At 33.7% G+C, this 12,058-nt stretch overlaps 1 protein-coding gene and 1 long non-coding RNA gene across 2 annotated transcripts; one reads left to right on the top strand and one right to left on the bottom strand.

Annotated features, from left to right (window-relative positions):
* Window positions 1-5,462: 5,462 nt before the first annotated feature.
* Window positions 5,463-8,931, bottom strand: LOC114409551 (protein Dr1 homolog). Its single transcript, XM_028373043.1, has 6 exons — window positions 8,732-8,931; window positions 8,591-8,646; window positions 8,365-8,454; window positions 7,644-7,738; window positions 6,657-6,725; window positions 5,463-5,977 (listed from the first exon to the last, which is right to left on the bottom strand). Exons 2-6 carry the CDS (start codon window positions 8,643-8,645, stop codon window positions 5,816-5,818), a joined length of 471 nt encoding a protein of 156 aa, XP_028228844.1. The 5' UTR covers window position 8,646; window positions 8,732-8,931; the 3' UTR covers window positions 5,463-5,815.
* Window positions 8,932-9,044: 113 nt separating this feature from the next.
* On the top strand, window positions 9,045-10,000 carry LOC114409552. Its single transcript, XR_003666114.1, has 2 exons — window positions 9,045-9,554; window positions 9,665-10,000. It is a non-coding gene; the product is annotated as an uncharacterized LOC114409552 (long non-coding RNA).
* The last annotated feature ends 2,058 nt before the right edge of the window (window positions 10,001-12,058 follow it).

Below are 12,058 nucleotides of genomic sequence, written 5' to 3'. Positions count from 1 at the left end.
CTCGAAAGGTGTGCATTTGGGGCTTTTACCGGCACACTACACAGCTTCTAGCGTCGCTAGAGTATTCATGGACATCGCCTGAAAAATACACGGGATGCCTCATAGTCTAGTCTCGGACCGAGACTGAAACGTATCGTTTCACTAAAGGTACAATATAATAATATTAAAATAACAAAAAGTTAAAATAACAAAACCCACTCCCCCCCCCTCAGCTTAAAACTCTCGAGACCTTTCTCCCCCCCCCCCCCCCCATTTTCCCAAAATTTCTTTTTCTTCTTGCAGCAGCCACACCTCTCAAACCCTAACTCTTTTGCCCTAAAAATTTAACCTTTTGATCTTTCACTCATTTCCTCCCATGGTTCCAAAATTTGCAAGCTTTTTACATCTTTGGATTTTTCCAAGCACAAGGAGGTGACAGGAAAAAGGGGAAAACACTATGCATTTCCTAGGTTTTTCTATTTGACCTCTTTAAGGTAAATGATCATGACCCATTGTGTTAGTTGAGTAATTGTGGTACTGATTAGTCATGGGCTGTGAGAAAAAGAGTTAGAAACTAAGTATTAGAGATTATTGTGATTTTCTCAAAACCCTTGGTTTGCTAAAATTGGGGATTTTGTCTAATCCCTTGTTCTATTATTTAAATGCTTAGGTTCTGTGGAAAATACAGTGGTTGACCTTCCTAACAGCGGTAGAAGTCAGTGATTGCGTTATTTAGGTGAGTAGCTAATATACTTAGCGATTTTCTTAAAGTTCATTTATGGAGAAGCAAGTATACTTCCGAACATTTTTTTTTTTTGGTGAGCTTTGAAATTTATTTTGAGATCTTGATAATATATAAGGATGAATGTTGAACTATTTGTTTAATTTTATTTATGTTGAGTTCATGAATGATATTTCGTTTGTTACAACGAAGAGATAATGTAGTCTATGAGTTGATTTCTCATAGTATAATTATATATGTCGTTTGCTACAACGAAGAGATAATGTAACCTATGAGCTGATTTCTCATAGTATAATTATATATGTCGTTTGCTACAATGAAGAGATAATGTAGCCTATAAGTTGAATTCTCATAGTATAATTATATATGCCGTTTGCTACAATAAAGAGATAATGTAGCCTATGAGTTGATTTCTCATAGTATAATTATATATGTTGTTTGCTACAACGAAGAGATAATGTAGCCTATGAGTTGAATTCTCATAGTATAATTATATTTCCGTTTGCTACAATGAAGAGATAATGTAGCCTATGAGTTGAATTCTCATAGTATAATTATATTTCTGTTTGCTACAACGAAGAGATAATGTAGCCTATGAGTTGATTTCTCATAGTATAATTATATACATTTGCTACAACAAAGAGATAATGTAGCCTATGAGTTGATTTCTCATAGTATAATTATATATGTTGTTTGCTACAACGAAGAGATAATGTAGCCTATGAGTCAATTACTCATAGTATATTTATATGTTTCATTCGCTGCAACGAAGAGATAATGCAACCTACGAGCTCAATGTTGTAGTTATATAATTATTGTTCACCACAACGAAGAGATAATATGGTCTATGTGCACATAGTATAATGAATGTTTGATTTTAAAGTAATTGTTTTGGATATCAGGTTATGAGAAGTTTTGAAATTTATATTCTTTGCGTATATTGATTTCCAAAAGCAAGGGTATTTTTGTTCATTATTTATTTAATGTCATTATAACATTTCTTGGGATGGAAAGACTCAGGCTAAATGGTGCTCTCTTTCATGTGTGCTTAGTATATTATGCTTTCACTAAGTCCTTGTGACTTACCCCTCATTTTATTTCTTTTCTCAGATACACAGTAGTGGAGTAGTCGATTTCCTGGGATTTGCTGACACACCCAAGAACTTGATTATCTTTTTGGTAGGTCCCCCTTTTGTGTCTGATGGATCTTTTTGGTTGTAACTCCAGGATAATGCATCTATAGGGGCCAGGGTAGTAAGAGGCTTAGAGAGAATCCTTTTAGTTTGAAAATGTAAATGATTCTCTCTTATAGATATGATAATGATGAACTTATGATGTTTTGAGACACTTGATGATTAGTGTTTATAATCAACTTTGTTATTAAATGAATGGAATGAGATATATGTATATGGATTTGTCTAGATATATATAGTGTGTGTTCTTTTACAGGTTGTTGTGTATAGGATAGGCTGGCCAGACTAGGGAAGTCATAGTCTGTGCGCTGGTCATGGCCAAGGGTGGGTCATGACAGAGACCCTTTGTTTGTTAGTCAATTCTGGCAAGAGTTGTTCAAGCTCAGTGGGATGAAATTGCAGATGAGTTCGGCGTATCACCCTCAGTCCGATGATCAGAATGAAGTAATGAACCGCATCATCGAGCAATATCTTTGGGCATTCATTCATCAGAAACCTTCAACGAGGGGTCATTTTCTGATATGGGTCGAGTGGTCTTATAATACCTCCACTCATTCTGCCACCGGAATGTCCCCGTACGAGGTCACCTTCAGTAAGAAACTGCCAAACATTCCTCAATACCTGGTAGGAACATCAAATGTGGAGGCCGTTGACGATTGGTTGACCCATCGTGACACGATACTCATCAGCTTGGCGAAGAAATTAACCAAGGCCTAATAGAGGATGAAGCAGATTGCAGATAAGCAGCGATGGGATGTCAAATTTGAAGAAAGAGACTGGGTATTAGTTAAATTAAGACCGTGTCGTCAATCGCCCGCAATAGGAAGTCTTTATTCCAAATTAGCTAAGAGGTTTTATAGGGCATTTCAAATCACCAAGAAGATTGGACCAATAGCTTACAAACTTGATTTACCGGCAACATCACAGATTCATCCAGTGTTTCATTATTCCCTACTTAAACCATATCTCCCACCCACGGTATCGACGGAGGTCCCAATTGATCTACCGGCCTCAGCTAAAGATAATCAACCCGTCATAACCCCACTTACGATACTGGATACAAAATGGCAAACTTCTAACAATGGCAGACAATTACTAGTGCTTGTTCAATGGACGAGATTACTTCCTAAAGACACCTTCTGGGAGCAGTGGGAGATTCTAAAGGTTGAATACAACCTTGAGAACAAGGTTGTTTTGGAAGCCCATAGGGATGTTATGACTAGAAGCATTGATCAACAGAACCAGGAACCAGGAAATGCAAAACCAAGCAAGAATGCAGAACCAAACAATGAAGACAATCGAAGGCCAAAAAGGGAAATCAACAAGCCCCACTACCTTAAGGATTTTGTTTAGCAAATCAAAAAGTAGTGGCACCCTAGATGCTTTGTCGGCTGAATATTCCGTTCTGTTAAGAATTGTCTCCTCTGATTTTGTATTTGTTTTCCTCCAAGGCACACAATGCCAAAATCCATTAGAAATTTGTTAGCAGAATTTCTATATATATAGGAATGGTGTATTCTAATGGATAAACATAAATAAAGTCTCTTTTCCTCACTTGATTCTGGAGGTTCCTAGGCCTCGAATGCTAGGATTTATTTTCAGCTCATAACATTAACCCAAGTCACATTGTTGAATAATGAAAAGACTTGTAATGGGTACGGGCTGGCCTTAGAATTTGAAACGAATGATAGTCATAAGGTGGTTCAAGGGTGAGACATAAAAGTTTGGGAATTGCTTGGGGCACCCAACATTTTTGCTGGTACACCCAACAGTTTTTCAAAATATCAAAAATACCCTTATAGGTATTTTTTGTTACAAATAGTATATTAGTTTTTTCATTTTTGCAGCATTTTTTTCCTCGTAAAATCGCACTCCCTTAATGTAACTTGCTTCCCTTAGCATCCTTTTGTGAATGTTTGTTGTCGCCGATGGTGCATGTGCGTTGTTTACATATATACAGTAAAATTCGATGTCTTTTCATCGCCAGAGAAGAAAAAATTCATATTAAAAAAATTAAAAACATACGAATTGGCAATCCATATGGCCATACGGATTGTCAATCCGTATGTTTTTAATTTTTTTTTTTAAATTATATTTTTTTTATATATTTTTTTAAATTATAATTTTTTAAAATTATTTTATTTACAAAATTTGATATTTAACTTCATGTTGTGTGTAGATGATTATTACGGTAATTAATAGTTAAATAAAATTGATATTTAATTGAATGATGTATTTGGATGTTTATTACAGTGATTAAACATTAAAAAAATATAATATTTAATTGAATGATGTATTTAGATGTTTATTACAACAATTGATAATTAAATAAATTTGGTATTTTTTTACATATGTAAATTTTTATTAAAACTATAATTTTTATTTACAATTTATATATGTTAAAAAATTAATTATTAGACAAAAATTAATTATCACAAAATTTATTATGTAAATTTACATATGCATTAAATATGCATTAGAAATTTTAGTATTATATATAGCGGTATTAATTATTTTATAATATAATTGGTCTATTAGCTTAGTTGATTAGAACATTGTACAAATAATGTGAAAGTCATATGTTTAATTTCACGTATTGCGTCTTTGGATTACCAATCTGTATTGGACTTACGAAAGGACAAAATCAACATTTTTTATAAAAGGACAAAATCGACATTTTGCACATTATGCTGGATGTACTACCAAAATTACTAGATGCCCTATAACACATATACTTGAGTTATCAATCTGAAAGTTCAAATCTTGAAAATCATATTTTTTTTATGGTTAACTTAGTCAATAAAATTATATACTTTTGTGAATTAAAAATAAATTTAAATATATCTTTGAACCTTACAATTTAGTACTTTTTGTTTTCAGTTTTTTGACAAACTTTTTTGTTTTTAGTTTTTTTGCAAAATTATTTTTTTTTAGTCTTTACAAATATTTGTTTTTAGTTCTTAAAACACTTTAGGTAATACTTTCTAAACATTAAAAAAGTATTATCTAAAACACCAGAAAGATAAAAAATATATATATATATATACATAATTTACAAGAATTAAAAATAAAAAAAATACTAAATTATTAGAATTGACAAAATATTTAAATCTTAAAAATATCACATAGTAATTACTAACACTTTTCTCAAAAAAAAAAAAAAAAGGACTTGAAACAGATATCAGAACATCATCTGCAGAGAATTTCCATATTCGTGTCAGGGCTAGGCAAGGATATGGCCCCCCTGACTATTTGAAGAGTTGTTTTTAACATTTCCCATATTTATAGAGTTGTCTTTAAAATTTCCCCTTTTTGTTGTTAATGTATGAGAATTAAACAAAGCACGCTCAAATGTTTAAATAAACTAGTTATATCATAGATTAGAGATTCTTACCAGAGTGGTTCAATATTTTTTTGTATATAAATTCGTTTAATTGAATTCGTGTATCAGATATTAATTGACACAAGTTTGGATTTTCTTTGGCACCGATACTCAAAAAGGCATTCATAAATGAGGATATGGATGATAAATTGTTGCCGAAACTTAATTGCTGTTGTAAAACCTTCATGACTTTCTATATAACAGATTATAATGGATCGTTGTATAGCCACTATATTGTCAAAATTAAGCCAATAGTAGTTGGTGTAGGCGATACAACAGGTAAATGAAATAATATACATGTATTCTAAATAGACGAGGATTTAGAAGAACTCCAATAATTACATTAACTTACAAATATGGATTACTAAAAGAACACAAATGGCGAGCACATTCACATAGGCCAGCAAACTAGTGAATGGGGATTTGTGCAAAATCGAGCTAAATTAACATCGCATAGGGAAGAGTAAGAGAAGAGATGTGCTTGCCTATGCTTCAAAAGAAAATAAAGGTGTCCTAAAGTTAGCTCTCTAAACTTTGGTGAGCGTCTGGCTGCTTGGAAGTAATGGCTCCTCCATTCATTCTTGCACGTGCCTCTGCAAACATCCTTTGCTGTTCAGCCAATGCTTCTTCCTCAGTCATCTCAGCTCTGTTGCTCCACTTGGCACCTTTTAAAGAGTCTTGCTGGAAGGTTCAAAAAAATCAATCAGAAAATAGCTCTTCTTTGCCAAAGTCAAATCTATAAATGATAGTAGTAATTTAATGATTCAAAATTCATATACCATGATTGTGCTCTGAAACAGCATATTTAAAACTATAGAACTTTACCACGAAAAAATATCCAGGCCATTCATCAACTAAATATAGCCAAATAGATTATATCACTTTGCATGACCAAACCTTACATTATGAATCACAAATCACAATTACAGAGCACTCAGTAATTTACAAATGGGATACTCAACAACTATAGAATGGACCATACACATAAGTGGAGATTCATAAATCATTGGTAATTTCAATTTCACCAGCCAGAAAAGTTATAGGCTGAGCTCTCAGACATCATATATTTAAAACACTTAATGAAAACAGAGGAGGGGACCATGGTCAGGTTATCAGCCCATTAGGGCCTTTCCAGTGCTTTTTCCTACAGAATACCATTTTAATGGGTCCCTCAACAAATTATATGGGAGCCCAGACTGGCTCGGTCAAACCACACAGGCCATGCTCCCAAAAAATTCATGGATTCTTATAAAACTAATCACCCAATAAACAATTGATGGATGAATATTATACAAGACAAAAACAATTATGCTGTTAAGTTGTAATATATATCATGCACATTGGTCATTAACATAATCACCATTGTCTCCAACTTGTGTTGTTCATATGCTGCATAAACTTCCTCAATGTACTCGCCAAATCCAAGAACCTGATAGAAACATATGCAAATCAGTAACCAACCCATACACTTTGAAAGCATACAATTTACTCATCTTGAAAATTTCATTTTCGTGAATATTTATAAGCATTACAATAGGAAACAATATAATGCTTTGTTTGGAACACTTGGGAATTGGAAATAAATCATTTGAAAAATAAATTATATTTATGAGATTCCAGACAGTCTTAAATGCAATAAAAACAAAATACACCATACTTTGACAAAGATACACATTGCTATAATCAATTAAAGATACACTGTTTTCATAAAAGAAGGCCATCAATAATTTTGGCTTCAGAATTAGACACTACCAATGAGTTGATACATTTCAATGCCTGGGAAGCAGAAAGCACAGGACAACATTTAGGATGGACAAGGTAAACAGTATGCAACCAAGGAAAGGCTAGGATAATGAGAAAACACAGGGAGAAATTCATTTCTTAGTCAAATCTGATTATCTCAGTGCAGATATAAGGGAATGAATTCCACATGGTTTCAATTTTGACCAAGCATAAATACCTTCTTGCATATCAGGGTCTATAATAGGAATAAGAAAGATGGAATTATCCTATTAGTTAATACTTATTCTAAATCTTTTCAAAAGCATATTCCATAACATCAAGAATCTTTATCCAATGGCTTACCAGCAAATTGAACCAATATAACCTGCTACTGCACTACTACCATTGGCTATCAAACTACAATACAGCACACAGAAAAATCAAGAATAACAGGCACTTCACATACAGAAAGATCACAATCACTTATAAGATAGAAATTAAAATTCAAAATATAAAACAAAAAGCAGGACTTCAAAGAAGAGATTACTTAAACAATCAAATATAAATTGGAACGGATCTGCATGAAAACTTTAGCAATACAACAGTTCAATAATTTGAGAAATACCCCTAAAGCCTTCAGCACGTGCTCCGGTGCAATCGTCCTTCTTTCTTCTTTGTTACAGACTTCGTTGGACTCCGACGAGACAAGGTTTATAAACTCTACAATGATACAGATCAACCAGCAAAATCACGTTCAGTCAGAAGGGCAAACTACAAACAGAAAATGGAAACAGACAGCAGAATTGAATCCAACACAAAACATTCATTGCATGCCCATACATACCATAGTGATACACAAGCAAACATTGTGGTGGTTTAAATATAAGAACAAAAGAATTACTAAAAAGAATTTACCAGAAAACACATTATTAACTTTCCATTCCACATCATTTACAGCATAATCAATATGATCTAGTTAAGTCTTCCCTTTCATCTGTCAAATTTTAACCAAGACCAGTGTGTCATTCACAAATTATACAGCCAAGCATAAATGATAAATCATAAACAAGTATCATTCAATAACAAAAATTAACACTTGTTAGAAATAACAGAGCAGGGAGATTCCAGCGGCACTGAGATTAATACACACAAGCACTATTCAGTACAGGAAAAAAAAAAAAACAAAACACAAACCACTAAACTTTTTTTTAAAAAAAAAAAGCAAATAAAAGAAAAATTAAACAAAGAACACAAAGGGGGGGGGGGGGGAGGGGACACAGGAACTGACAGAATTTCAATCAACAATTAAAATATATAAATAAAAAAAGGAGTTTTGGAACCCTCACCGACACAACACTCGATCAATAAATCCTGTGCATCTCTGGCGACACGCACGTCCGGGGGCAACATCTCTTTAATAATTTTCGTCATTGTCGCTGCAAGAAATACCAGTTTTTATAAATTATAAATTAAAAAAAACATTTATCAAAAATCCCCAAATTTTAAAAAAAAGATAATTTTTTTTTAATTTAACATTGAAAAAATCAGAAATCTGAAAAAAGGAATACATACCTTTAGGAAGAGAAGCGTCTTCCTTGGCCTTCCCAACGATGTCCATGGGCTCCATCCTGAGATCCAAAAAAAAGAATGAACAAAACGACGATACCGGGAACACAGATCTGAGAGAAAAGAGAAAGATAGAAGAACGCGCACAGATGAATAGAGGGAGGAACGAAGAGTCAACTGATTGAAGAAGAAGAAGATGATGATGATGTGAACAAGGAGGTGGTGGTGAACATGTCGCAGAGACGCATATTTATGAAAGAAGGGGGGAAGACGAGGGGGTGGTGATGGTGCTGCTTTTCAATGCGATGGATAAGAACAAGAAAGAGAGAGAGAGAGTTCTTCCGTCATGCCCTCCTTTGCGTCAGGGCAAACCCAAAAGCGCGTTGACGCCAACCTCCCCACGCGCCTAGAGGGCGCGTGGGAAGCTGCTTGCGGAACCCCACAACAAACTTTCTGTTGTCACGTAACCAATATCTTACTTCCTACCCACGTATCACTTTTGTTTTCTGCCTTTCCTTCTCCAAAATAATATATTTTCCTCAGTTCTAATCCAGGTTCTTAAAATTGGACCAGACTAGGTTCAACTGGAAACTGGTCACCTGTCCGGTTCAAAAGTCTCTCATAACCGTTCTGGCATCATCGAACTGGTGACTAACAGGTGAAAAATCGATCAAATCGACGGTTTGAGCAGGTCATCGTTCCTAAAAAAAAAGCATCTTTTCAAGGGATCAAAATGATGTCGTTTCACCTTTTTTTTTCTTTCTCACAAAAGAGGAAAGATAGAAACTCTCAATCTCTGACAAAAGCTAACCCTAACACTCTCAATCTCTCATGAGTCTCACGCTTCTTCTTCTCATAGAGGCACCTTCTCTATCGACCTCGTGCACCTTCTTTAGCAAATTGGTTTTCCCCGCAGCGAAGTAGGGGACAAATTTGAGTTTAGAATCTCTCCTCTCATTCCTTGCTTCAGGTTCATTTCTTCACTGATTCTCTTCGATTCCGTGATGTTCTCTCTCATTTTTCGTTTTTCGTTTTAAGTTTATCAATGTGACTCGTGTAGTTGTCTCTGTGTGTTTCCAGGTTGCTTAATCTGTTTCTCAATCTCGCACCTTCTCCGGCAAAAGGAACTTCTTCAGGTGGGTTAGTGCCCCCAATACAAATGCCAACGTTATTCCAATCATGTTTGAGTTGATGTAACCAATCTTTATAATTAAAATTATATCAATTACTTTTAGTTCTTATTTCTTTTTTTTTAGAGTTATATTAAATTTTTTTAAAAAATATTAGTTTATTGAAATTGGTTCAATTTGAATACTATTGAACCTTGAACCAGTGTGTGTTCACTTAGTGACTGGTCCAGTTTAAAAATCTTGATTTTGATAATAATAATTAAAATAATTTTTATTTTTATTTTTATTTTTCAGTGTGAATTTGAATGACGGAGGTTGAATTTGATTTCCCAGTTTAAACTTGTTTATTCATTATGACTAGTCAAGTGAGTAACAACCATTGCCTTTTTTCTTTTTTGTTACTTGCCTTTTTAATTAAAGGGAAAATAAAATCTTACATTTTGGTTTTTCTCGCAGACTTTAATTAATAGTTTCAATCTCTGTATTTTTTTTAAAATTAAAATAAATTATACTAATTTTTAGTGTGAAGGAGATTGAATTTGGTTTCCCAGTTTAACCTTGTTCGTTCATTGCGAGTAACAACGATTGCCTTTTTCTTTTTCTCATTTTGTTACTTACCTTTTGTTGAGGAGCTTTTTTAACTGGGATATATGTAGAGAAAAAATTCTTAAATTTTGGATTTTGTTACGGACTTTAATTAATAGTTTCCATCTCTATATTATTTAAAATATCTTAATTTTTAGTCTCTAGAATTAATTTTTGTCTTATATACAAAAATTAAAATTTAGATATTTCAAAAATATAAAAACTAAAACTATATTTTAAAAATTAGAGACAATAACTAAATTCAAATTTTTTACAAGGGTTAAAAATAACATTGTACCACAACCTTAATAAAGTTAGAATCCAAGCCCTCGTAGCTTTTATTTTTGGGTGATGCTAGGTGCATCCAACATTTTTAAAAAATACCAAAAATGTCTTTCTTCTATCTTCTTCCTTAAAAAGTTGGGTGAGCGTGAGTAAACTATACGGATCAAGTTGATTCGTAAAGTTTATACGGATCAAGTTTGATCCGTATGTTGATATTACACATACGGATCAACTTGATCCGTAAGGCTTATATGGATCAACATGATCTGTATAACTATACGGATCAACATGATCTGTATAACTATACGGATCAACTTGATCCACATGACTCATATGGATCAACTTGATCTGTATGTGTAATATCAACATACGAATCAAACTTGATCTGCATAAGCTTTACGGATCAACTTAATCTATATGATTTATTCACACTCACCCAGCTTTACGGATCAACATGACCGGTATGACTCATAGGGATCAACTTGAGTGAAGCGCATTTTCGCCCATTCACTTAAAATGTTGGGTGCACCAACAATAATGCTAGGTGCACCTAGCATCACCCTTTATTTTTCTTGCATATTAGGTATTGAAACTTCAAAGCCCAACTAAAATGGATCACAAAGCTAGGTTTGAGGTTGTTGCTTCCAGCACTTCCCAAGTTTCTTTCTACACTTTTTTTGGAATGCTTTTTTGACCATCTAAATTGATCATTATGGAAGCCAAAAATGGAGTAAATTTCAAAATGTAATTTTACATTTTAAATTGATCATTCTGAAAGAGGGAGTGCAGGAAACAACTAGGAAAATGAAGTAAGCAATAGCCTAAGTTTGAACCTTCGAATAAGAGCCCAAAAAAGTATGAAGCCCAATAAGAGATAACCTTTAGGATTTGAGTCAAAACCAACTTAGACCAAACTTGTTTAAGTTGAAAGTGAAACCACGCCTAACTAGGACCAAGCTTAGGAAGCTACTATTCTCACTACCAAATTGCTATTTTCACTACCAGATTTTGTGAAATGACCAACTTACCCTCCTCCCCTCCTTGCACCCCATTCCTCTTTCCTTCATACTTCTTACCCCTAACCTCCATCACCATCATGCCCCACCCCTCCTCATCTAGATTCAACACGCATGTCACTCCTCCTCACAGTGTACAATGATATCGTGTTTCTGTTGTTTAATTTTTTTTACCCCTCAAGTAAATAACGAAAACATGATTTTGTTGTTCACTTATACAATGAAATTGTGTTTTTATTGTTTTATTTTTTTCTCCCCTATTTACTAAAACAGAAACACGATTATGTCGTACAAGTGAACAACAAAATTGTGTTTCCATGGGGTATTTTTTGAAAATTAATAAAAAAAAACTACCCACATGGACAATGAGAATAGCAATTTTGATAGTGTGAATATTAGTTCTCCCTTATAGGATATTTCAGCTAACTAATTAAGGGATTGGTGTTTACACCTCTCAT

The sequence above is a fragment of the Glycine soja genome, chromosome 4, assembly GCF_004193775.1.
Source record: "Glycine soja cultivar W05 chromosome 4, ASM419377v2, whole genome shotgun sequence".
Classification (NCBI taxonomy): domain Eukaryota; kingdom Viridiplantae; phylum Streptophyta; class Magnoliopsida; order Fabales; family Fabaceae; genus Glycine; species Glycine soja.
This window is presented reverse-complemented; position numbering and strand designations above follow the sequence as displayed.

Excerpts from the sequence above, each read along its gene's own strand:
- LOC114409551 (XM_028373043.1), bottom strand. The coding sequence starts at position 8,645 with ATGGAGCCCATGGACATCGTTGGGAAGGCCAAGGAAGACGCTTCTCTT. Across the intron at positions 7,739-8,364 it reads ATTGATCGAGTGTTGTGTCG|AGTTTATAAACCTTGTCTCG; the intron begins GTGAGGGTTCCA and ends GTATCATTGTAG. Across the intron at positions 6,726-7,643 it reads ACGTGCTGAAGGCTTTAGGG|GTTCTTGGATTTGGCGAGTA; the intron begins GTATTTCTCAAA and ends TGTTTCTATCAG.